General features: G+C 39.5%; 2 protein-coding genes and 1 long non-coding RNA gene across 6 annotated transcripts in view; 1 reads left to right on the forward strand and 2 right to left on the reverse strand.

The window, feature by feature from the left end:
• SHISA9 (shisa family member 9) overlaps nucleotides 1–14,392 on the reverse strand; it is a 181,427-nt gene extending 167,035 nt beyond the window's left edge. Inside the window, exons 1-3 of one of the 2 annotated variants that reach the window (XM_072023984.1) lie at nucleotides 14,048–14,392; nucleotides 12,646–13,251; nucleotides 5,052–5,179 (exon numbers count right to left, since the gene is read on the reverse strand). In XM_072023984.1, coding sequence (XP_071880085.1) covers nucleotides 5,052–5,179; nucleotides 12,646–13,169 — 652 coding nt within the window. In that variant the 5' untranslated portion in view covers nucleotides 13,170–13,251; nucleotides 14,048–14,392. Of the gene's footprint in view, nucleotides 1–5,051; nucleotides 5,180–12,645; nucleotides 13,413–14,047 lie in introns of those variants that run through there. The other variant, XM_005018546.6, reaches the window with a different exon arrangement.
• LOC101800169 (uncharacterized) overlaps nucleotides 1–25,209 on the forward strand; it is a 421,465-nt gene extending 396,256 nt beyond the window's left edge. For all 3 annotated transcript variants that reach the window (XM_072023988.1, XM_072023989.1, XM_072023990.1), the window contains 2 exons: nucleotides 15,931–16,022; nucleotides 21,348–25,209. The gene's annotated coding sequence lies outside the window, so the exon portion shown is untranslated. The remainder of the gene's footprint in view (nucleotides 1–15,930; nucleotides 16,023–21,347) is intronic.
• Nucleotides 15,946–20,395, reverse strand: LOC139998759 (uncharacterized). Its single transcript, XR_011803656.1, has 3 exons — nucleotides 18,868–20,395; nucleotides 16,677–16,802; nucleotides 15,946–16,080 (listed from the first exon to the last, which is right to left on the reverse strand). It is a non-coding gene; the product is annotated as an uncharacterized lncRNA (long non-coding RNA).
• Nucleotides 25,210–26,835: the final 1,626 nt, after the last annotated feature.

The following is a 26,835-nucleotide window of genomic DNA, read 5'->3' on the forward strand; positions in this document are numbered from 1 at the left end:
GTTGAAATCCGTATCTAGAATTTAATTTAAAGTGGTTTGAAAAGTGGTCTCAAGAAACTATGTTAAAAAAATACAATATTTCTTTTGACATGGCTGGTGATGGTGATGTGGGCTTTTTCTTTGGTAATTAGTTTCAAGACTTATGTAATTTAAAAGTAGAATCTTTCTTCCTTGTTGTATATAACAACCAAAATGTACTCAGTAGCCGTCTCTCAGTTTACTTTAAGCCTATCAGCTTTTAGGTTAGGAACTATCTAAAGTATCTGACTTTTTGTAATAGTGTTAAGGTGCTTCCTGGGTAGGCCATGGGTCAGTAAAATGAGGTTTTGCATTCTGGCCATGAAAACTAAGGTTTGAAATGGAAACAAATTCCCTGCGCTTACTGACTACAGTCCCTTCTCTCTGTCACAGCATTGCAGTTTCTTGTGAACTAAGGACATCCTCCAATTAAGCGGGCCCTTTTATTCTCCTTCATTCTTCACTGTCTCAGTGCACTCCATCAGCAGTACTTCTTCACTTCTTCTGTCACTGTGCATCTTTTTCTTGGTTGGAAACTTATTGGTGTTCTCCATCTCCCCGCTCATAAAACATGGCTGGAGCCATGTTAAAAAAGCATTTTACTGTAATCAAGCAACTTTGATACCAGTGAGGCCAAAGATAGTAATTTGTTCAGTCCTTTGCATTGTGCATCCCTCCATCAGAACGGTGTTTTTAGTAGAGCTTCAAGGCCCCTACCAACACAAGTATGTTATTAGAGTAATACCTCACGTTCTCTGTGACTACTTCTTTGTTATTACACAAGTAAGTAAATTAGTGTTTTATATCAGTAGGAATTGGGCTTATATAATGCAATGCAAACACATACACTTGTTTATATCAGATGATGTTATATTTGTAAGTTAAACATAAAAATAATTAGTTTGCCAAAGAGCTCTGCATTCAACAACAAAAAAGCATATTCATGAGGGATGAAAAAGACTGCAGAAAAACTCTTGCACATTCCAACTGTATTTTCACAGTGTCAAACCAGTGACAGTTTCTCTCACTGGAAAACAGGGACTGAGCTTCTACTTACAGCCATGGGGGAAGTACAGGAATACACAATGCAGAGTGTTTATTCTAATACGTGAGAACTTCAAAAAATACCCTCCTCTTTTCACATTTACTGTCTCAACACAAAGAAATAACACAAGTTAACTTATCATAAGGCACCCATTACAGAAACGCCTTAGCTTTGTTTTCAGCATTAGCATTTGTAGTCAGTAAGTATCCAGGACAACTGACAATCAAATGTAGCAGCAAACACATTATTCCCTTGCATATGTTTAAGAAGAGAAAAAGTCATTTTAGTCACATGTGCTGCAAATCCTTGGCCAGTATTAAAACCAGCTATTTTGATACAGCAACACTTTCTCCTTTCAGTGGTGTGTTTGCAATTCCCTTCTTTTTTGTTATGTTAAATTAAAAATGAAGAAATAACTTATACATGTCAAGCTAAGTAAAAGCTAACATTTTTCACCTTAAAACCATCATAATCTAGAATTGTCTACCCTTTAAAGTCAGCTGTATGTTTGAACTCTGCATAAATGCTTTAAATATATGAGCGCAAGGCCAGTTATCATTGAGGAGATACTAACCAAGCTTTTAATGATCATTAGGAAAAATGACTGTGGATAGCACTAACATAAGTATTTGTTTCACTGTGCCATAATAGATTATGAATTAGAAATAATAGTAGTAATCACCTTCCAGAAATGAGGATGTAGCTAGAAAGCCTCCTAGCTCCTGCTGCACTATTAGTATAATCCCAACAAGTTAAATAAATTGCTGACTGCTAACACAATAAGTAGAAAAAGAAATCCTGAATGCTGCTGCTTTCTTAAGGTTCATGAAAGTTAAATAGAGATGAACAGAACTGATCTCAAATTCTGCAGAAATGTTTGCTCTTGGTTTTGTTTTTAACATACATGTCTGTTTTATTTTATTTAACATGCCATGCTGGAAAACTTGAATGCTGTGATTCTTGGTAGATAACTGCTGCTTGTTTACAAAGCACTATTCCATTCTAATGTGCATGAATGAGGTGAAATAATGAAAAAGTAATCCTAAGGAAAGCACATTACAGAAAGAAAATTATGGCAACCAACTACCACTAAGGACAAAGTAGCTTTCACTAATGAGCATCTAGGTTGTCTGGATTCACATGGGCACAGAAAAAAAAAAAAAAAAAAAGTTTTTCTAGAATCTCCAGTATGGCTTTTCTTTTCTGAGTATGAGAGAAGAAGGGACAAGAAAGTTGGTAAACTGCACTTCTTAGACTGCAGGACACTGAAAAGAAATTACTACTTTTGGCCTTCCATTGCACAGCTGATTTTGGCAAATAGCTGTGCTTACTGCAGGCAGCTTAGAAAATCGTTGTTTTCTGGTAACAAGCAGTCCAGGGATAAAGACATTCATTTTCAGTGTCAGATGTCATGCAAAGTTTGTCCCATGCAAAGTTTGCCAGCCCACTTTTCAGAGCTGGCAGCATCAGCAAGATGTTTTTTCAAGAGGGCAGAAACAGGAACTGAACCTTCAAATCAGAACATTTTTAATAAAGTTTGGCCTTCAAAAGTTTGTCTTCAGTATCTTGAAAGACACAATATGGAAATGGTATATAATGCCTAAGAAATTACTCCTGCCCTCTTCTTATCTATGGACCAATGTGAAAAGTACATCACATTTTTAAGTTTCATTTCAAGATGGCTAGTAGATAGAAAGTGGTAACTTAGAAAAGAGAATTTAAAAATATATATATCAAAGTGTCGATTCTATAATTTTGTTACCACTTCATTTTCTCTGTCTAAGTAAAGATTTGGAATAGAATTCAGTCTGGTTTATTTCCTTGTAAATATACTCCCAAAAGCCTGTCACTTTTTCAGCACTACTAGTAGGTAATGCTGCTCTGACAATGGTTCAGCAATATCCCCACTTTTGCAGTGTTTCAGAACTCCAGTATAAAATTTCAAATCACTAAGATACTGGGCATAGAGTATTTGTCTTAATAATGTTTCTTTCTAAAGCTTTTTCCCTGCACCATAAATGCACATGCACTCAACACGCTTTAATCATTTGTGATGTATTGGCTAATTTTACAAGGTCATTTAGTCATGTTTTAGATGAATTTATGAGGGAATATAGTGGCAACAAATACAAAATAATGAGTAAATGTATAGAATATTGGTTAATCTGAATTCAAATCCAAGAAACTTAATAGGTTTAAAGACCTGCTGTGGTATATTGTATATTGAAGTATACAAAGATTTAAGTAGAACGGTGTGAAATTACAAAATTCTAGACACAATCAATGCAGTAAGGATCTATTTACTTTCTGGCTCTCTTCGTTAACTGGGATTCTTAATAAACATTTCATGTGTGAGAGAAACAAAGGATTGTACCCTGAGTTCATTAGCATTTTGCATTTTCCTCCTTGAAAACATGGTCACAGGGAGGATCAGAAGAGATCAGGCAAGAGCTAATACACAGAGCAAAGAGAGATAGTGCATATCCTCCTTAAACCACAGGAGCTTAAAGGGGTTAGAGCACCTTTGACTGAGAGAGAGAAGCATAAGTTCCCCTCAAGAAGTGGCATGTTTTTACACAATTAAGAGTTGTTCTGCTGCAGTATGTAGGTACCTCCCCCTCTGCACTGTACAACTGCACACACACAGGTGGAAGTACTTTGCTGGCAAGCAGTGCAGACAGATTAGATGTCAGAGCTCACTATATGTGGTATCTTTATTAGAGGTCACAGTTTTAATTCTCTATTATCCTGTAAACACGCATAAGAAATCACAGTCAGCCTCTACCACAAAACAAGTATCAAGAGTGCATGCAGCACGTGAATCATCTTTTTCTCTCATTGTCCTTACCCTGTTCCCCCAAAAGAAGGGAGCAACAAAATCTCACAATAACTGCACAATGCAATCTGAATAAAACTAATCCTTTGCCCAGCTATAAGCAAATTTTCTGCTTTCTGTGGTTACAGAAAGATAAGGAAAAGACCTGTGCATCTAGTTTAAATGTTTCAAACCACAAATACCACTTCAGGAAAAGTATATTTGCAGTAACATGCTCAACTACCTTGATCTACAGCACAGAATAAAGCCATCCACTGCCTAATAATCCATACCTTCCTGAATGACACAAACTTACGAATATATTGAACTTAAAATTGTAAATATATAATCTAAAATTTCTATGTATATATGCATATATATGATATAGATGAATACAAAATACATAAACACGTGCAAATTAAAATTACACTGAAACTGTTCATGAAAGGAAAATTTATCTGAGCATGAGAAAGATCTGCTCTGTGGTCTAATACAAGACTGAGAAATAAGGTGCCTAGGATTTCAGAACCCCTTGAAATGTCACCATAGTTCCTCTGAAACTCCAACATGTACTTTTTCCTTGCCTTCAATAGCAAACACATAATATCAGGCGCAGAATAAAAATAGTATTTAAAACAAAATAATAGCCTTCTCTCATATTTCCATTACAGAAAAGAATGAGAAAGTGAAAAACACATACAACTTTATGCTCTCCAGGAAAGTATTTAACTATTTTACTAGCAGAGATGATATAACAGCCTAATGAGACTACTTTCCTATTGGGTGTTACAGCTGTATGAAACGTCTCGTTAAATCTTGCTGTAAGCTTAGCCATTTCTATTTTGATATAACAAAACAGAATAAGGGATGGATTGATGAGCTGAAGAAAAACACCAGTTAGGAGACAAAAGTACAAAGCAAATATTAGTCAACCAAGACACCTAACTAAAATAAGCACAATAACTCTTTTTCTAATCAAAATGGCTTGCCATTAGTGTTGCACTATTTGCACCAGGAAAACCAAGATATTTCTAATTCTCTGATAAAGAATCTTCCTAATTTGCAAGAATCCTTGTGCCATCTATCCTCATTTAACATCCACCAATATTCATTCCATAGTACTCATTTTAGTGACAGCATTCCAAACATTAATATAGTTCTAATGCAACTTACGTAAGTTATTTGGAGGAGGTCTTGTATCCATGTTTTCATAATGTTGCACGTGTACTACAATGTTTAGATCTCTTTCCATATGATCTGTTGTACAAGGACCTTGAGGTCGCATAACGTCCGCAAGAGCCCTGAAAAACAAACAAACGAAATCAGATAAAGCTGTTGCAAAATCTGTAAGGTATTTGCAATGCTTTACAGTTTATTTAGTTTGAGATAAGGCCCATCATAATGTCTCAGGACAAATCAGGACTCAAATTCATTGTGAGACTTTGCACCTAAGGCTATTTAGCCTGCCTTAGTGTGCTAGCAGTAATAGACACGTTAAGTTCTTCAGCTGTCTTGGCTCTGTAGGAATGTAATTTTAGCTTGTTGAGACTTGCAGAGTTCTGCCATTGCCTGTGCTTGGTGACTGCCACTGCAGCTCTGCCACTGCACTCAGCTGGCAGCTGAGCAGCGCAGCACCGGCCCCTGCAGTTATCCTCACACCTAGATTCCCAGCAGGGTCTGCTGAGGTTAGCTCCCATGCATGCAACTAACAGCACAGAGCACCCACCACACAGAGGTCTTGGCCATTTTTCTTGAAAATTATTATCAAAGATGAAAGGTCACCTGACTGTAGCAATCCAGTAGGTATAACACCTGCCATAATCAGGGATTTAAGCTGTTCCCATACAGAAAGGGAGCTAAAAATTGTCCTTTCTTACTTCTGTGACAGCCACCTGATCATTACTACAACTTCCTCGTAAGGGGGTGTCGAGAGGCAGGAGACCTTTTCTCCATTAACACCAGCGGCAGGACCCGCGGGAATGGAGTTAAGCTGAGGCAGGGGAAGTTTAGGCTGGACATCAGGAAGGGGTTCTTCACAGAGAGAGTAGTTGCACACTGGAACAGGCTCCCCAGGGAAGTGGTCACTGCACCGAGCCTGACTGAATTTAAGAAGAGATTGGACTGTGCACTTAGTCACATGGTCTGAACTTGGGTAGACCTGTGCGGTGTCAAGAGTTGGACTTGATGATCCTTAAGGGTCCCTTCCAACTCAGGATATTCTATGATTCTATGATTCTATGATTAAGACGGACCACAGCTTGCATGGATGAAACCTAATGGAAGGACAGAGAGCAAGCAAAAGGGGTCTTAAAAGTTAGGCCAGGCCCAACCAGATAGTGGTTCGGGGGTGTTCTGCAGCGTTGCAGGCAAAAGCTGTTGCAGGCAGAAGCTGTATCTGACGTATCTGAGATGGGTTCATCCTGTGCTTGTGTATTTTTTCCAGACTAGTTTCACTGCCAAGCAACCTGCCTGGTAGAACTGTGTTCTCAGGCACATAAGTAAGCATGCACACCTGTATCAGCTACCTTTTAAGCTCTGAAGCTCTCAGCATGACATTACCTACCCCTCTCTGTGATGCTGGGGCCGTGGATTTCTACCACTGACTCCACTAGGAGCAGGATGAGCCCCTAGGTACATGCCGTGTAACTACCTGCTGAAGCTCACTGGTACAAAATAACTGGCCCGCCTGCAGAAGCTGTTCCCTTGGGCAAAGGACAGACACGGTGGGTGGAACGAGGGTCTTCAGGGTTCTGTGTAAGGCCTCTCTGTTCACGTTAATGCAGCACTGACCGTTATTTGCCTCTAATTTTTAGATCACTTGAGCTAGTTTTTAAAGAAATGGCTGCATCTTCTGGGCACTGTGCCCTGTTTAGTTTAGTTTAATTTTCTGCAAAAAAAATATACAATGTCCCAGATAGTGCATCAAGGAAGACTAGCTTATAAACTAATAAATAAATAAAAATAACCACATTCACTTGTGAAAGCCACAAGTACAATCTAGCTCTTCCACTGCACTTCTGTGATATGTTGATTTCTTGATCAAGAAGTACTGTACTTTTAAATATTAAATAGTAGCTTCATTTAAACTACAGAGAGGAATTCTGAGCTGGAGCTTGCTCTCAGATTGCAGGAACATTGCTTTGGTACACATCTGAATGATACTGATGTTTCCTTGTGTTTATAGCTAGCATTGTGTTATTAAAATATTAGTTACAGTTGTGATCAACATGTTACAGAGTACTCTGTTGATGCTATAAAAGGTCAGGAGATAGCAACCAAATGATTAATGGTATCAGAGCAATGTTCCCATTTGAAGCAATGCTTATACAGCAGAAATAGCAGAGCTGGCCTAGATAGCAGAAAAATAAAAATTCACTAGGAGAGATCTCACAAAGGTATGTAGAAAATGGTGCAAAAGGAAAGCATTATATTGCAAAACATAGTTTTGAATATGTGGGCACCAAAAGTATCAATATCTAGTCAATTTATGCAATATTTCTTTATACAAAGGAAATTATTGACATCAATATTCTTATGCCAGAGAAATTTCAGCTGGAGAAATGTCTGGGACGGGAAGAAGGGCAAATTAAAGTTCCTAACTTGGATGTGCGAGTTAAAGCTGTGTGATCTCATAATACATAGATTAGTATTTCCCAACTTTGTGAGAGAGGGTTTTCAGAAATGCTTTCCTCATTGCCCTTAATCTGATTGTAAATATTGTTCACTGTAGACTTTAAATAACACCACATGTGATAGCAGATTAACTGCTGCCGGTCTGTGAAAATGCCAACTAAGTTTCCTACCATTTTAAGGTGGCTTTTTTTGTAGAGTTTTTAAGGAATGAGCTCTCCAACTGCATTAAGAAAAAATGAACTTCTCATAATGAAGTTGTATTTTTAATAGCGTGGCACCCATGTTTGTACTGTGTTAGCCAAAGTTATGATCTTCTCAGGGCAGAGTAGGTAACATAACAAAGAGCTTGTCCGTATCTTCCACTGGTGTAAGGGAGAGTTAAAAATGTGTGGTAGCTTTTATTACTGAAGCACAAAGAAAATGCTGTACCTGTATTTTGTTCTTTTAGGGTTTTGTCCATATAATGTAATTGATAAAGGGAGTTATGCACCCTAGAACATGATAACATGCTTGAACAGATGTGCGCTTCAAAAAATTCTGCATAGGCCACCAAACTGTTTTAATACCTCCATGCATTTGTCTCACCTGAATCATACAAAGTAGGTCCCACTGAAAAATTATATATATGCGGAGGATCTTTATCCACACCTTTGCTGTATTTGATGATTTTTCAAGGAAATGCAAACTACAAGATAACCTTCTAATCAGGTAGCTGTATCAGGATGTTCTGTATATTGCTAGTGACTGTAGCATTACAGAAGTGGAGAAATGTTACCTATGTATGAGTTCGTGCCCCAGAACTATCCAAGCATCACAAAACTTCAGGATTTCTCTTGCCACAGGATTTTTCTCTTTGGATATATAATATAACTTACAGATGTTATAAAAACATGTGGAGCCATACATTTCCCTTATGGTTATAAGCCTGAAGAAGCTGAAACACAGGTTATTTCATGAAAGGTCAGTTGTCATATTTTGCCTCCAGAACTGGGTCAAAACCCGTGAGGGAAATAATTTCACACATAGGATTCAGTATTTTGGCAAGTCAGACTATTTTTGGCCCCAGGTACATGCCTATTGAATGATCAACAAAAGACTTGACTTGTGAGCTCAGCACATTGTGAAGGATAAAAGAAGAGCTCAGATGGTTCATAATATTCGGTAAGCTGCTAACAGGCTGTCAGAAGCACTGACAAAAAAAAGATCTATAGAGTACGGGTATGATTGTAAATATTGTTCTTTCGGTTCCTGGTTTGTTTGCACATTCTCCACAAGGATTAGGGAAGAAGACAAAGGTGTAGCTTTATTTACAGAAAAATCTCCTCCATGGAACAAAAGTAAAGCATTTTCCTTTTCTACAAATTTTCGAGACCGCATTCTCCACTTTAACTAGGGAGCCTAAAAGTCTCATTGCTGTAGTCTTAAGCAGCAAGCACATGCTGCCCTCATATGCCTAGCGGAGCTTCTAGGTCTGCTTCAGGAGGCAGATCCCTTCTCTGTTTCCTTTCAGACACAATGCTGCCACATGCATTCCCTTTGCCAAGTCTGGTACCATACACCATCTTACTCCCTTGCTCTCTTAGAAGGCAGGAGGGTAAAGGAGTTACGCTGCTTGGACCCTACTCTTACTGCTTAGCTCTTGGACACTGTACCCGAGGGAACATTTATCTCCTTTATCTCCTTTTAATCTCAAGTAACAAAGGGAGAATGATATAAACAATGTATTATCATGTGATGTCTAAAGGCAAATATGCCATGTGGAGTTGATACTGTCCTTCCCTCTCCATTTTCATCTTCCATATTTACAGTTCCATACCAACAGCAAGGTGATTAACTGAAAGCACTGATCTAACAAGAAAGAAAATGTCAGCAGTTCCATACTTGAAGTCTTTTTGTTTAAAACAAAAGGAGGTAACAAATTCCCTAAAAAAGAATAAATTTTGACCTTTTTTTCTAAATAGGTTTTCCCACTAGAGATTTTTTACTATGCATTGTTTTCACTGCATAAGTACATTTTCCCAATGCTTTTTCATTGTTGAATATTTCAGGAAAAATCAGGGAAATGAATAGAGCATTCTTGGTTTGTTTTGGTATAGCAGTAAACACAATGTATTGAAAGACTGTAGAAACTACACTCACCGAGTCTGTGAAGTTTCCTCTATTTGCATATTGTACCACTTTAACACACACGTGTCTTACTTCAGCAGCAGATTACTGACTATAAGATGAAATAATATAAGGAATTAATGTCTGTGGCACACTCTTACTTCCTATTTACAGATCATCATTCTTATTCCCATGTGTCAGGTAGCTGTTCATATATTTTAATATAAATAAAAAATGGAAATACATTATTTATACCAATTGTATTTGGTTCACTTTTAAAAAACTCAGCCCTCGTAAAAAAAGATCAGTTTATATTATGCATTGCTTTTTTGATAAGCAATGCCAGCCCTTCCGTAGGTGAATCTTTTCCTAGGATGGAGAGGATTGCAGTGTTTTATGTATCTTTTGGCTAGGGGAGGGAAAGGAGACAATCTTAGCTAAGGAAACTGAAAACAAATCAGCCTCCGTGTGTTTCTTGCTGCCAGCCAAAATGGAGTAACACTTAGTCCTTCTAGTTTGGCCTACCTAACACTCTCAATGCATTATACTTCTGCTTGTTAATAAGGTTCAGTACATAAAAGACGTAAGGGGTCTTTCTGGTTTTGTTTTTTGTTTGATACTATAGTTATGTGTGATAAAAAATGGTGAATATGAATACAGGCTAGATATTACTTTAATTGCTAGTACTATTAACTGCTTAAACAGATAAATTATTTGTTTCTTAAGCACTGCAGCCTCATTTGCACAGCATTAGTAGTGTAAAATGAACTAGGATGGAATATTTTAGTTAAAAACACATCCGAGGACAAAGGGGTTACTTCAATTATTCACTCAGTGAACAGATTTTTAGATTGCCCAAGAGATTTACAAATTAATTCCTTTTACAATTAACAATAAACCCACCCCATGCAGCTGTAATAGGAGTATGAGAACTTTTTTTTTTTTTTTTGGGGGGGGGAAGCAGTAGCGCTGCTTTTTCAGAACATGACTAGCTATTATGTGTACTGAGTGGGTGACTGTTTTTCCATGTGATCATGACTTTCCAAGTTGCTATAATCCTGACTTGAACATTTTCATGGTGAGGAAAGATCTCAGACAGTGTTAAGTAATCAGGGTAAGACATGACCTTTCTAATAACCACTTCAGAAACCTAATCTTTATGCACACATCACTGAAGGATTTCAGAATGATTTTCCAATCCCCTAAAATTCTCTTTCCAAAAACTAAGACAGAATATCCTTTCAGGATACTTCACACCTGTACTTTAAATAGCAAATATACAGAGCTTCTTTAGCGAATATTTCTGTTAGTAGAAAATGCGATCTATTTAAGCTAGGAAGGGGAAGGCTACACCTTCACTTTGTCCTGGTTTTTGTAACTGTTACAAGCCCTGTCTTTTTGCCTGCATGAAGACACTACAGAAATAGACTGAAGCAAAGGAGAGCTTTTTCCAAACAAGCTTCAGCTCCTTAGTTTAAGAGTAAGATTTTAAGAAGAAATTGGGATCCATGTATTCTTCTTTTTCTCAATTTTGTAGTTCAGAATATTCAAAATGTCTAAAGGATTAGTATACCTTGCTCAACAAAAACTGTCTTTGCAGATTTACCACTGACACACAGTGTTGAGTTGACTAAAATTTGTGTGATGTGCTTTGTTCTCAGTAGTATCCATATCAGCCAGTTTAAAAATAGCAAATAATTGCTAGTGAACTGGTGATGCATTTGCAGGAGTATTTTTGGTGGCTTTTTCCTGTTCATTTCAGGATAAGCTGTTAAACAAAAATCCATATAGGAACTTCAGTAAAAAAAAAATACGGCTCCAGGTGTTGAGTTGATCTCTTGGGCTGTATTTCAGAGGAAGATTCTTCATCTAAGCTTTAAAGATTGTGAACCACACCATTAGCAGGGCAAGAGGAAGCTTTCTGCCACACTGCATGTCCAGTAGAAGGCATCCTTTTAATTGCATTTCATCACTGAAGTTGCCCAAGATGTTGGAATCGATTTAGACTCTTTAATGGAGCTATTTGCCTTTTTCAATGCCTTTACCCCATCTGCTTTACTTTCATGTGCTTGGGATTAGCATAAAAAATCAGACAGACTGCAAACTTGACAAATGTGTTATGCCTTGGTTTTGAATTGCTATGACAATCTTGGTTTGAAATATGTTGTTAAAGCCACTGGGCTCTGTCCCGAGCTGCCCACCTGCCTCTCCACCACTAGGCAGCCAGGATCTGGAGTAGACAGCACACAGCATGCCTAACTCTAGGTGGGGGAGGTTCTCTTTGATGTAACTCAGCCATTACACTGTGGATATAGAGTATAACACACACGTATATGGATGCAAGATTTTCATATTCCATTTTTTTTTTTACCTCTCAACAGTAACTGGAAAATATTAAGAAATTCTACAGTAGCTTTTCCATTTTGTTATCCCTTTTCCCTTCTACCCTGGCTCATTTTTACAGCTCAGATATTTTACAAATAGCTCACACACTTGCAAGGTTTGGGGGAGTAAGGAAGGTCCTGCCAAAATCATTTTGCAGCTGGAGAGGGAGGGTGAGATGACATTTGTTTACATGCTTCAGTTGAGAAGTAAAAACATTTTCCAAGCTTTGAAACAGTTGGAAGGGGGAACCTATCAGGCTTTCTGTAATTCAGTATTGCTGGTTGCAGGATTTTGTTTTCCTATTCATGCACAGTGTATCTGGGAACACTTGCTGGATCTTACTTGGGAGAGGGTCAGACGCTGCAGATAAAAATGGACTGCTGTCTGTGCAGACTCCCCAGTTATTTCTAGTCTTCCTTAGTATACATGCACTTTGATAACCCGGGCTTGGGGAACCACAGGAGCCCTGTTCTGCGAAGTTGGTCTCTCTGTCGGTCGCCTTGCAGGAGAATGCAGCCTGCCTGGCCAGAGGTGTTTGTTTAGCAGGAACACACGGGCTCCTCTCTTCTTTTTGTGTGTGTGTTAGAGGAGGAGGGCAGGGGGGGCACACGACACAACCCTGCTACCTGGCACTCAGCCTTACCTGGACATGTGCTCCCGCTGGGGTCTGTGCGCCTTCTCCAGCCCTAGTTTGGTGAAGATCCCCACCAGCACCATGACTGCCACAACCCCGCAGATGATGTAGACAATGAGGTTGGTTTTATCCCTGGTGGGGTCGTGCAGAGGGTCGTCAATGCGGGAAGGAGGCTTCCCAGTGTTCATCCACAGCGGCGTCTCATAGTTTGTGCAGGTGCTTTGATCCAGCCTCGTCTTCTTGAACTTGCAGCAAAACCTGAAGCCACAAGTGCCGCAGCAGAAGATGAACTCCCCCGAGCTGCAGTTAAAGGGGGGGTCCCACTGCCCCATCACGTCAAAGTAACCCCTGCAGAAGTCCGGGGTGGGAGGTGGCTCGGAGGGGTCCAGCTGCTCCCCGAGGCTGGAGTGGTTCCCCCCTGAGAGCACCACGAAGCTCCCCAGCTGCTGGCCGGCTTTCTCCTGAGCCCGACACACCAGCGTGAGCAGGTCCGCCACCAAGTAGCCGAAGAGCAGCCGAAGAAAACCTTCCATTCTGCCTCCCAGCCCCGGCTCAGCGCTGCCTCCTCCGCCGCCGCCGCCGCTCGAGCTGCTGGATGCTGCGCTGCGCCAGGAGCTGAACATAAATACGAACATACAGGGGCTGGCTCCGTCAGGGGCCGGCCGGCCGCTCGCACTCAGCCCTTCAGCACCGCGGACAGCCCCGGGCGGGCCGGGCCGGGCCGGGCCGGGCCCCGGGCGGTGCCGCAGCCCCGCAGCCCCGGGCGGCACTTGTGGAGCGGGGCGAGCCGGGGGGGGCCGGGCGGCGGGAGGCGGAGTGCGGCGGGGGCGAGGGGCGTGGAGGGGAGCGGGCGAGCTCCGAGCCTTCCCCGCGCCGCCTGGTGCCGCCGGGGGCTGCCACCTTCCGCTGCCCCCCTGCGGGGCCCGGAGCGCTGCTCCCGCACAACTCCCTCAGCCCGCCGCCCAGCACCGCCCGGGAGGAGGAGGAGGAGGAGGTGGATGAGGATGGGGATGGGGCGGCTGCCCGGTGGCATCCAGCCCGGGGAGAGCCGCTTGGGCGGACGAGGCAGAGCCGCCGAGCGCAGCCCGTCCTCCGAGGCGCCCCCTTCCCTTGCACCCCTCTGCGGAGCCGCCCCCCACCAGCTGCGCCCCGCTGAGCGGCTTCCCCATGGCCATGGCCCCAGCTCGCCCCCCTCAGCCCCAGCCCTTACATAAGGGACTTCCCGCCCAGGCGGGCGCTCCCCACAGGTGTGCCGCCAAAAAGCCCCGGGGCGCCTCCTGAGGGGGGCCAGGGCGGCCGCGTCCCCGACCCTCCTCAGCCCGCGGGCTGCCCGCCGAGGCGGGCGCCTGAGGGGGGCGAGGAGAGCGGGCAGCCGGCGGAGCGCTCCTTCTCCCCGCCGAGCCCCACTCACCTGCGAGGCGAAGGCAGGTGCCGGCAGAGCGGCGTCCATGGGGCTGTGCCTCCGCTAAGCCATGGGCGCTGCCCCCGGCCCGCCGCACCGCGCACAGGTGCCGCCTTACTCGCACCGCACGCCTCAGAGTGGGGCTGCCTTCGTGCCTGCTGAACATGAGCTGCCCCGGCGCATCGTTTGTTTAAAAATCTTGTTCTAATGTCAGTCAGGCTGGCTCCAGAGGACGCGGTGAGGCTGCGGGTTGTTTGTGAGGCACAGAATTAAAATAACTTCCCCCCCAAACAGAGAACTGACTCTGGAAGAGACTTTTTGGTGATTCACTCCCCAGCTCTGTCGTTTAACTCTCGCATCTCCACCTTTTGGGTTGGCAGCAACCTGCACAAGTAGTGATAATATTATCCTGAATACTATGCTGCCACCAAATGTAGGAAATAAGCCCGTTATGGCGTGACTTAGCAGTGTGGGCTGGTGCTTCAAGCAGCTTCCCTTTTCCTCTCAGGGGACACGGTTGCGGTGGCCTCGCTGTGGCCTTGAGGGCTCTTTTGTGTGTGGAGGGGGGGCTGCTGCCCTGGCGTGCCACGGGGGTACCAGCCCTGTCCCCCTGCTGCACTCGAGGGGTTTGTGTCACTGTGGCACTCCAGGAACTTTGGTCAACTTCACGTGGAGTTGTTGAGCGGTAAATAACCAGAAAGGTGAGGCAGAGGACAAAGCAGACGTCTGGAATCGGAGAGGGCTGTAGTTAGCTAATTGTGATCCTTTGCCTTCTCTTAAAAATAGACTCTAAGTACAGTGATTATTCCACCACACAGTTTGACAGTAAGCCTTGCATCCTTGTCCAGGAGGCAGGTTAGAAAGCCCCTTTATTTCTCAGCAGAGAAAAACAATCAGTCTCAGCCAAAACCAGCCTTTTTGGGTTTTAATATTTAATTCTTAAAACCTCCACCTCATCAACATCCCCTTTCAAGTCTCCTCTGAAATCATATCATTCCTCCCTTGTGTATACTTCTCTCTGCTATTATTTATTATTTAACACTTTGTGATGCAGTTTGTGCTGAAAATACTGCACAAAAATGAATCTGTTCCATACGTATTATCGCATCTAGAGACATTCAAGGTCCAGTCCTGTCAGGCGCTTAAGATTATGCAAGTTTCCCTGTTGATCTCACTGCTAAAAAGCTGCTTAAATATTTTGCATGATTAGTGCTGTACATGTGTGGAAATAATAACATCATAAAATTATTTATTTTGTGGGCTATTAATCCTGACTGCCTGTGGTACAAGTTTCTTGTTTAAGTTCCTGGGGTTTTCCTTAAGAATTCCCCAAGAACAACAAGACCAAGGGGTTTAGACTATAATCAAACATCTGCTTGATTCAGTTCCATGAGATCAGGATCTGGTGCTAAGTGACATGTGCTAGCTCAGAATTAAGGGGGAAGAAAGGAGGGTTAGTCAAAGCTCCCTGAAAAGCAATGTTTTCTATGTCACCAGCAGATCCACAGAACCCAGAACCCATAAATCATGTTGCCCTAATTAATCATAAATTACTCTAGTTATGCTCTCTGTGCCTGTTAATTATGGTAGCAGTAAAGTTATTTTCACTGTATCATGTCTTAGAATTATAATCATGAGCTAGAGTTGTTCTCGATTAGAGCATGAGCCTCTTTTTGGCCTTCTGCAATGTGTTTTAATGGCTTCGTAACATGTAGATGTGAAAGTATCTACATGATCAAAGTATAAAACCATTAAGTACAATAAAGGAAACAACAGAATTAGTTGAGAGAAATGGGTGTTTCACAGAGTACTGGGGCATGTGTTGGGTCATTATGTGATTTTATAAAGCTTTTCTTGATGAAGTCAGTCAGTAAACTTTTAATTTATTTCAGTCATCTTTATGAAGTTGAGAAATGCAGAAGATTTCACAATTTAGCACCACGGTCTTCCACTTCCAAGAATTCTCTTTTGACATTGCATTGGGGTAAGTAATAATTGCTTACTTTTCTACAGTTTTATCCCATAACTAATGTATTTTGCATCTGAAACAATGGAAAAGATGAATGAACATTTCAACTAGAACTCATAGAATGGTCTTTGCTCTAGCTCATACCCACTCAGTTAAGAGAAATACTTAATTTTAGGCACAAACCTTATACTAAGTCCATTAATGCTATTATACTTTTCTCTGTTTTCTTTCACTTGTTTTTACCAAGACTTTCACCTGTGGATCAATGCCAATGCTCTTAGTTCAATTTTAAGCTAGAAAATAGTCTGTTTGGGGGAAATCCTGTAGCAATGTATAGCCACATCTCAGGGGAAGTTACATGAACATACACTCACTTGTACTCTTTATATGTGTGTGTGTATTATAGGTGTTCAGTTTTGTGCTTAGCTATATAAACTATTATAACTGATCGTTATGGGCTTTTTATGCAAATAAGAGATTTTGAAAAAGTAAAATCAAGACATAAAGATAATGTGTTGATCTGAATAGAGGTGGAGATAAATCTGAAGAATATAGAACAATCAGAATACAGACCAATTGCATTGATCATGTTCCCAATTCTACATCTCTTTTTTTGTTAATAACAACAGTGTTGATGCAAACGCTGAGTATTTCCCAGGGACAGATTACCTGCTAGGGATAATGGTCCTTTGCTGAGCACTGAGCCACTGGAGCCTTCTAGCCAATCATTAATTCCTGAGAAATGCCATACAGCTCAATCATTATTATTAACAGACATTCCAGAACCATGAAAATCTGTCAAAAAAGCAGCAAGACAGGCCTGATCTCAGACAGTATTGATGCAAAGGGTATTTTGTGATAAGAAATGTCATTTGGAAACTGGAATGAAGCAGTCACTGTCTGTTTCCTTGATACCTATTTCATACCGTAATGGGATATTTGAATGTATAGATATGAAATGTATTGCAGCTGGAAAACAAAAGAGATGATTCTACTATATGAGGCCAAGTGGAAGCATGTTTGCAATCACTAGTCTTTAAAAGTACATTTAAATGTTAGAACATGTCCGCTGTGGGGTGATAGGGTAGCTTGAGACATACAAGATACCTTAGCAGACATATCTTGAAGAAGGATCAACATGTGTTCAGCAAGGAGGCTGCAAGAGATGTGAGGTTTGTAGATACTGAAAACAGTCCAGTGATTTACAAATATTGTAAACAATCCTGAGTGACACAACACACAAGTTTGTTTTAAACACTCCTACATTCTTGAATCATCTTGATTCACATTCATCATACAGCCCCATCTGCTGCTATTAAGTTTTGTCATTCTTACTGTTAGGAGAGGAGTATGCTTTGCCATTGGTGTTAGGCTCACTGGATGGTTAAAACACAATCGGTGCTAAACCTTTCCTTTAGTTACACAGCTAACACTTCATAAGCCTTTGGGTTTTTTTACCCAGTAACTACAATCATTAGTAACATATTAGTGCAGCACTGTGTGAAAACCCAGCCTGCAGTGTGTTGACACTAAATATGCTGCTGTAATTATCAAACACACAACTAACCTTTTGCTTTTCATTAATACAGATGCACCTACAAACTAGGACAGAATGAGGGTTTTTTTTCTTATAATTTCATGAATTCATAGCACCTTTGACTAGAATATCTTATAAAAATTACACGTCATATCACGTCATATCAAGCACTTTTTAGCAATTGTCATCAACTCTGACAAAATACAGCTTGCACATAGCAAAGGGATCACCATCAAGAGATCTTACCGAGCCAGGAGGTGCTTCATGAATGAAAAATCACAAGACTTGTTTTCATGGCTCACTGAGGAGGAAAATAGTTTATTGCAATTCTACAATGTAGAAATTACCTTTATCACCTAATATTTTCCTCTGACATCTTATTGTAAAACCAAAACAGTAGTAACTGCATGGGGTAGGGTGGGGAGAGGCAGTAACAGCATTCATGCTTGGAGTGGATTTAATGAAACACTGACTGTTCTTGTAGCTTCAGTTAAATGCAGAGGAAATAGTTTAATTCAAAATAAATAAATAAATAAATAAATTTAGAAGGTAAATGGAGTACTTTTAAATGTAGAAGAGGAAACGTGTACTGCAAGGGTCTTCAGTATACAGCAGGGGAAAAGTGCCAGAATGTCACAAGAGGCTTTCAGCAGTATAGCTGAAAAATGAGTTGTGCCCTCAGGTTTGCCTGTTGCACAGGTATTCCTCTAATTCTGAACAAGGAAAACTGCCAGTCAGTTTCTCTCTTTGGCAAGATTGATGTTGCTTTTGAATTGTAACAGTATTGCAAGTACCTGTGAACAAGGTATGTTTCTGCTCGTTAAAAATTAGACTGCCACAGAATTTAGATTTGGAATGATTGGCCAGGTGTCTGAGGATTACAGCAACTGACAAAGCAAGCTCTGCAGATCATTCCAGACTCATGCCAGCAAAATCTTTATGTCTTGTTACCAAAAAAGAAAAAAAGGCTACAGAGGATCAAAAAAATTGGAACTGCTTTTGTATCCTTCCAACTGAAAACCCAACTACCTTTGTTCCCATGAGTTCAACTTTTCAAGGCAGAGAGGAAGCCTTTCTAAACAGACCTAAAATAGCATTAAAATTTTTCAAGGTTAAAGGCAGTATAATAGGCTGTATACTGTGTCTGAGCATAGAGAAGCTGTGCTTAGGCATAGAAGAGGACACAGCAGAGAAAATTTTCTAATCCTCTGCTGTCTGACTCTGGCATATATTAGAACAGCTAGGGAGCTGATCTAACCAATACCTCTTGTAAAAACTCCTCAGTAACTTTATATAACAGGGACTGGGAGGTGGACGTCTTACTTTAGAATGGTCTTTCTCCAGGCCTGGAACTTTCACAGATGGAAGTCAGAACAGGAAGAAGTCCAATTTGTGAGTCAGTCATAGCCTGTCAGTTCTAGCACTATTAACTCTCAGGAGCTAAAAGTGAGCTGTAAAGCGCAGAAGTGAAGAACGTGCTCTTTAGATAAATGTAAAGTTTCTGTATTACATAATTGAAATAAGATTTTAGCCACTGCATATTTTCATGTCTTCCAAAATGTGCTAAGTCAGGCAACCAGAATCAAAAGTTCTTACTGAACATTACTTTCTAGTGTGCTTCCCTGATAATAAGCTTTAATGATAACTCCCCATATCACTGTCACAACATGCCCATCCAAGTATTTTTTATCTTACATGTAGTAATAATACATAGATGTAGGAACTCTCACATTTGTGGAGAAGGAAAAGGAAATTTCTCTGACAGTTTCATTTTTAAAGGATGTTAACTGCTAAAAGATGCTCAAGATTTTCAAGTAACAAGACAGATGAAATAAGGGGTACAGAGAAAGTAATAACCATCTGAGTTCTGTGATACTTTTTTGATTATATCACACTGCAGTTTTCATGTGGCTATCAGATTCACTTATGTGATTACCATGCCTGGCTGAGAATGTCAAACGTGGTTGCCAAAGATTAAATAGCTACAGTCCAACTCAGTAGCTATGAAATTTAACAACCGTCTTTCCATTGATTTAAAATGGAAACTGCACTGGGTGATTTTGTTCAGAGATGCTGAATAATCACAGCTTACACTGAAATCACCAGATGTCTGAGTGGTCAGTACTAAAAATCGGGTCACACATTTGAAAGCCTAATAATGAATTCAGTGACTAATTCAGGCACATATGTTGGAAAACTGCTGACATGCACAAGTACACATACAGGTTCCAGACCATGCTTTTAGGCAGATGGTAACAAATGTCCCTTCTTGACTCCACTTGACAGACAATGTAAAGAGAAATACTAAGGCTGGCTCCAAAGGGATTTGTTACTCTGTCCTCTAGGGTGTTAGCCAGTGAGAAGAAATGATCTATGAACCAGGTGTACTGACATACAGGTCAAAAAAAAAAATGAGGATCTCAAGGCAGGAAGCTAAATGCAGTTTCATGTGTTTTCTTTCTAGAGAGCACTGTGATAATGTTAATAGGGTTCATCATCGATAATTCTCAGCACAGTACAAGTCTGTTATACATACCTGGAGTATCTATCTAGAGCATCTGTCTAGGTATTGTATTATACCTGTTGTGAAGGAAAAGACATCAACCTTGCTTTTTGCATCATGTTAATAGTCCACTGAAAAGTAAATGCTTAAATTAAATAATGTATGCTGTAGAGAAACAGTTTTGATAATCGTTCATTTTTTCATCATGTGGTTTTGTTGAGTATATTTGCTTAAAGTTGTTTTGTATTTATTTTTTTTAATTATTTTGAAAGTACAGTGATCCCACAGCTACTAGATAATGGGTCAAATAAAAGGATTTTAACTGTTATGTGAAATGCACATTAGGGAGTCTTGAAGTGGTGCAAGAAGGTGCTGAGAGCAGATATTAGTGGTGTCTTTTCATTCTCATGTTTACTTAAATCAGCAGATTATCTCTAACCTGCTAAATATAATATAATTTTAATAACATATTCAGGATATCTGCTCCCCAACACATAAATAGGAGATTACAGTAAGGTTAAACATGTTTTTAGTACAAAATGCTGGCACCTGAGAGTACAGATTTCAGAATGGTTTGTTTATTCTGCATATTTGTATAGTCAAGTGACATTGGACTAAAACGTAAAGAAGATGCAATAGGAATACATATGTATAATACAGAAATTATATATATATTTATAAATATATATATAGGGCCAGTTGTAACTTAATACTTGATAAAAGGGCAACTCAAAATTTTCTTGTGTGTTTGTGGGAATTAGTCTGTCATTCACTCCTACACACCTGATAGAAAGTTGGCCTCTTTAAAGAGAATATTGTAATTTATATATACCTTGAAGTCTTAAATATGATTTTCTAGTTTAACAAATTCTCCCTGTGAATATTGTGATTGTTCTTCTTTAAAAAGAAAAAATAAAATAAAAAGGAAATCACATGTCATTTCTATGCAAAGTAGGACAGTTGAAGTGAGCCTTGATAATATGACGAAGAAACAGATAATTTAGATGGTTGAATAATCGGATTGCTTTCCTACATGAACAATGCAAGCATTTCAATACGTAAAATGACCATAAGTGAAAAAGAGCAGATATCTCATAATACTCAATTATCTCACTTGTTTCTCTCATAATGTTTGGCTCCAGTTAAAAAAAAAAAAAAAAAAAATACTTGCACAGCAAGATCAGAAATAGATCTTCAGTGCAAAGACTGAACCTGGGTCCAGTTTTCAATCTTTTCATCTCATCACAGAGGACATTGGTAGTATTAGGTCTACTGGTTGTCATTAATTTCTTATTGACAGCTGTATACAGAGGACAAAATCTCAACCTTTTAATTTTAAGAGGAATATTGCCATTAACAGGAGAGGAGATCCCACAGTGAGGATCAAAACGTGGTAAGTTTATTCTCATTGAGATGTTCTTTATAGGACATAAAATTCCTTTGGTTACAATGGGGTCACTTTGTAAGGTTGGTGTTATTCATAGCAAAAGCAAAAAAAAAGACTCAAAATCTAACATTAAAGGATACAAAATAAAAGCGGATAGAAAATGTTAGACAAAAAATAACAAAGATTAGGGCCATATTCTCAGGCCTATTACATAGAGAGAATATAGAAATATGTAAGGAAAGATTATTTTACATACAATACACCTTTAAACGCCAATGCAGATAGCTCTATACTGCTCAAAAAGCATTCAAACAGCTCTGGTTTCTATGTCCATCAGCACATTGAAGCCCAAGGGAGCAGGGTCTGCTGGCAGAGTGATAAGGACAGCTCTCTAGTGCATATGCTGAGGGAAGCTGCCTGCACTACTAGGGAAGCCAGTAAAAATCAGCAGCGTACTCAACAATCCTTGTTTCTACCTCCTTGCCTACATCTATCCTAAGCAACTTTTTTGTGCCCTGACAATGTAAGAGGATGAAGGCTGCTTCTCTCTGACTTTGTGACCTTTTACTACAGTTGCATTTCACTGGGACAAGAGAAGTCATCTCTATGCTGTGAAGAGATAACATTTTCTTGGCAGCTGGCATACAGCTGTGGAGTTCATTCCCTGGTGACACTGAAATGGTTACAAATCTTAGCTCCTTCAGAATAAAATGTAAAATCTGTTATTTTCACCTACCTGTTCCACAACAATGAGAAAAACAAAGCCATCCCTCCTCGGACATGAACAGAAAGATAGAGATCCTTACCGTGATTACTCTTGGAGCTTGTAAAGGTGTTCTGGTACCATGGTGATGAACACAGTATAACTGCCAAGATAGATGATAGATCCAGCTGGCACTTCTCCCTCCTCCCCCACACATCATGGTGCTCACCACAACAAGTTTATGATTTTGTCCTAAAAATCTGTTGAGTCTTGTTGGTCTTTATGAATTTATTGCAGAAACCGCAAAATGCTCTCTTCTGTTTCGATTTAGTCTTGACTCTATGAGAGAGGTGCGCAATTTGGGCAGAAATGACACCCAAGTGATATTTTATTCTCTTGATTTTTCAATGGAGCAAGTAACTCACCTAAAGTTTTTGCGGATTAATAAATAGAGTTCTCCTTCTCGGCAAAAAAAAAAATAAAAAATCTGTCTGCTCAGTTGTCGTAGTCAAGTTTTACCCAGAATGATATGATTATGTTTGTTCAGGTGAGATCTGTTGTTCAGAAACTCAGTGAGAAAGTCCTGTCTCTACCACATTGCACTCTTTCTGTTTACATAGGATTTATACAAGGATGACAGTTTGTTGCTTGGTTGGTTGGTTTTTAATCCAGAAAATAAATAACTTCTAGACTAGTGTACGATCATAGCAATATTGAAAATGTATTTTCTTCAGGAATGGAAAAGTGTGAAAACTAGTAGCAACGGCATTCGTTCGCAAAACCTTTCTCAGGTTATGCTGCTGTGGGAAAAGCAGATGTCAGTATCCAAGGTTTATAAATCTATTATTCAACGTGCTAGTAGTTGATTAAAACATTTTTCATTGAGAAATTAATTTTGAATGGATTTTAGCAACTGAAATACTTTATCTGGATGTTTCCAAAACACCTACATGTTTCCAAAATAATTATACCTTAGAAACTGCGTGAAGTAAATACTGGGAGAATATTAGCAAATGGAATTCTAATGGATCTAAATGGGACTAGGGCTCCTTTCAGCCAGGGTGAATTTGGCTCTTTATTTGCTTGAGTTGCAGAAATCTGATTAACCAAAGTTCATCCAGAAGTAAATTAGCACTAAAGCATTAAAATCAGAGCTTTGAGACTACTAGCACAGCCTTATGCTAGCTTTTTTCAACCAAAGAGTCCAATTAAGCCAACTTGGCAGAAGTCTTAAAAGCAAGTGTTTTCTGCTGGTTGTTAGTAAAAAATTGATCACTTTTTATATTAAGACAAAGGTTGCCTGTTTGCCCAATGAGGAGCAGAAGAGGAAAAACAGAGCACAACACCAAAGTACAGTTTTCTTCTGGCTTTGGAAGCCAAGAGGAAAGACTGGAAATTCTAGTACTAGTCTGTTAATGATATCATTATTTCTGGCTGACAGCAAGGTAACAGATGCTTCTTCAGGTCAGTGCTTCCCAGCCTGTTCCTAGACAGACTTCCCATCCTTATTTATGATAGATGGACTTCAAGTATTGTGGCATATCAAGTGCACAAACAGATCACATACAACGGTCAATGACTTAAATTTCACAGTGGGAGGATCCCTCCTACAGTGTAGCAACAGTGGCTTACAGAACCTGTGCCGGAAACGAAATTTAGCCCCATAAAAAGTCAGTTCAATCCCAAATAAATTCTCAAAAGAAGGCTTAGGGCAGTCAGAATTTATACACAGATTTTATGCTGATTTTCTGCACCGATTCCTCCTTCTTCTTCCTAGATGAATGGAAATATGCTTAACTTGTGCAGGTACCTTGTTTAGATGGCTATCCATTTTGTATTTAATAATATTTGAACTTTGACTGCAGCTTGCCTGAAAATAAATAAATAAGTAAATCAACCTGACTTCCTGTTAAATTTGACCAGCTCTTGAGCAAATTAGTCACGGAGAAGCAGAGTAGTTGTTTTCCCAGCAACTTGTTTCCACAAGGAATGTGATGATCTCCATCTAGGTAAGCTTAGATGTATAATTTTTTGACTAAAGTTCCAGCGCTGGCACATTCTAAACAATTCAGAATTATTTAATACTTTTCACAGAAATAGTCAAACAAGGTGGTAACAGATTAGACAAGGTAGAATTGCTTGAGAACTTGTGAAGGTAAAAAGGTACTGTCATTTTGGAATCAAGACAGACACCTGGTCCTCTATGTAGGATGTATAGAGAGAGTTAGATGCCTCAGAATAATGAACCTTGAAGTCTGAATACTAAGTGGAAAACATGACAACCAATAATTAAGCACTGATCACAGAGGTCTATCTCACCCAGTGCCCATCTATGGAAGTTAAATATCTAGCAGAAGATAGCAAGCAGGTGCCTCTTTCTATTCAATTCCAGAATCTGGACTCTGAATTCCACATTCATCTTGTCAGCATAAGAACTCTGGTCCCTGTTTTCTTTCTGTTGTATTTTTTTTGTTTACTTTACAAAAAACATTAATAAGAGATGAAGAAGCTACTTCAAATTAATATGAGGAATGACAGAAAAAGAAAGAAGAGGTTCTTTGGAGAGCAGAATATCCTCTTTCTTCCAGTTGTCATGGAAAGCCTAAATGTGAATCATTTGGACTTAACTTTGCTCTTCAAAATTCAAGTGGTAGGACAAGTATGAGTACTACACCAACACTAGATATACTCCACTAGCTCTCCAATCAGTGATTACTTGTTCATATTCAAGGCCTTTCTTCAAGGTTTTCACAGGAGTGCAATGTAATTCCTATGGCATCTGCAACTCAAAAGGTCACTGCATTCATTGAAAACATTTTGAGTTATGGAACTCATCATGAAATGGGAGTAAGGAGACGCGCCTTCAGAGTCTAAGCCTAAACACCAAAGATCAAAGCCTGAAAAGATATCTTCCATTCATGAGAATACATTAGCATAAAAACATTTAGAGGGAAGAGACACGTGCATAACCGCTTATCTTACTGTGAATTTGCATGTGCTACAGATTTAATTAAAAGACAAAAGGTCAACTGTATTTAGATATTAAAGTTAATTGGTCACTACCAATCTGCAATCTTGCCATCTTTGTCAGAGCCTTAGCTAGATTTTTAAAATGCAAACACCACCACTCTTCTAGGAATTATATGCTCATATTTTACTCATCTGATTTTTTTTTTTTTTTCATTCAGAAGCCCTTAATACGTAGGAAGGTATTGTGATTTTGATTTCTATATGCAACTCCAAATGACAACATGTACACTGTGTATGCCATAGCCTCAGTCATTAGGAAAGTTTTGAGCTTCTACTTACTTTATTTTCTTTATTTCCTCCTAGGCACTTATTACATTATTCCTATCATGCTGAGCTCTAATGTTTAGAAATATTATAGAATTAAAAAGAAAACAAACAAACAACAACAACAAAAAAAAAACAGTCAATTAATTATTTCATTTGAATAATTAAACATTTAAAATATTCCCTCCATACCTTATGTTCAGTTATAGATATATTATTAATAGTAGCTTGTGCTGTGCACTCCAAGAGAATGTTAGGCACATAATTCCTAGAACCTGGGGAGGATAACATTTCCTGACACCATGAATTTACCTACCCAATGAAAAAGTTATCGTGTTCTAACTCAAATATGTTTCACAGTGTAATAATTGCACTGTATGAATGTTGTGCTTTTTATGCAAAATTCAGCATAGTTAATTATTCAACAAAATTGGTATGGTTGATGAATCCATCCCACTGTGTTTAAAAAATGTTAATTGTCCTTCACTATTTTTAGGATGCTCTTGTTTTATCATTCATTCCCGTAGCTTACTCTGTAAAGACCATCCCATAAATGTATGACCATAGGTTGGTAGCCAGACTGACTGTTGTCAGTTGGGTATCAGCAATGGTTAAACATGGTTTGTCACATCTCTGCTTGTTGAGTATGTTCCTGTAGACAAATGGCCTTCAGTCTCTACTTCTTTCAACTGGTGTTCTGTAATTTTCCTGCTCCCGGACCCAGTCTTGAACAACAACATCCAATGATTCCACCATGCTTGTTTACCAGCCTGACTAGGCTTCATATTAGAGGCTCTTTTCTTCAGGAGATTGTGTCCAAAGGCACACAGAAAACAGTCTTTTTGAATGAGTATAAAAGGTGTCTGAATTATAGAACGGTTTGGGTTGGAAAGGACCCTAAAGATCATATAGTTCCAAGCCCCATCTTTAATTTTTAAGTTTCTGTTTTATCAGTATATACATCAAGATTAACTTCGACTTCTTGGTTGCTTTTCTGGACAATCACAGAATATTGATTTAACTCAGAATATGCCTACAGTAATCACAAAGCCTAAATGACAGACACATCTGTAAATGACAGATAACTTCAAATCTGTCTCTTGATCACTTCTGACTAGTTGTAGACAGGCTATAAGAATTTAATAGAAGTTGTATTTTAATAGAAAGATACTGCCTTATTGAGAGAGTTTTCTGGTACCCCCAAGCTCTGTAATTTAATTATTATCCATTAATATAATTGCCATGATGCCTAAGTGATAATACACTGACTTAGCCCCAAAATTTTGATGGCGATGAGTCTTAGTTTATCTGATATTAGAGCTAGAGTGTCTGAAGCACAAAATGGTGGAGCAATTCTTTTGCAAGGTCATGGGGTAAACTTGACAGGAATGTATTTGCTAAGCA

The sequence above is a fragment of the Anas platyrhynchos genome, chromosome 15, assembly GCF_047663525.1.
Source record: "Anas platyrhynchos isolate ZD024472 breed Pekin duck chromosome 15, IASCAAS_PekinDuck_T2T, whole genome shotgun sequence".
Lineage (NCBI taxonomy): Eukaryota > Metazoa > Chordata > Aves > Anseriformes > Anatidae > Anas > Anas platyrhynchos.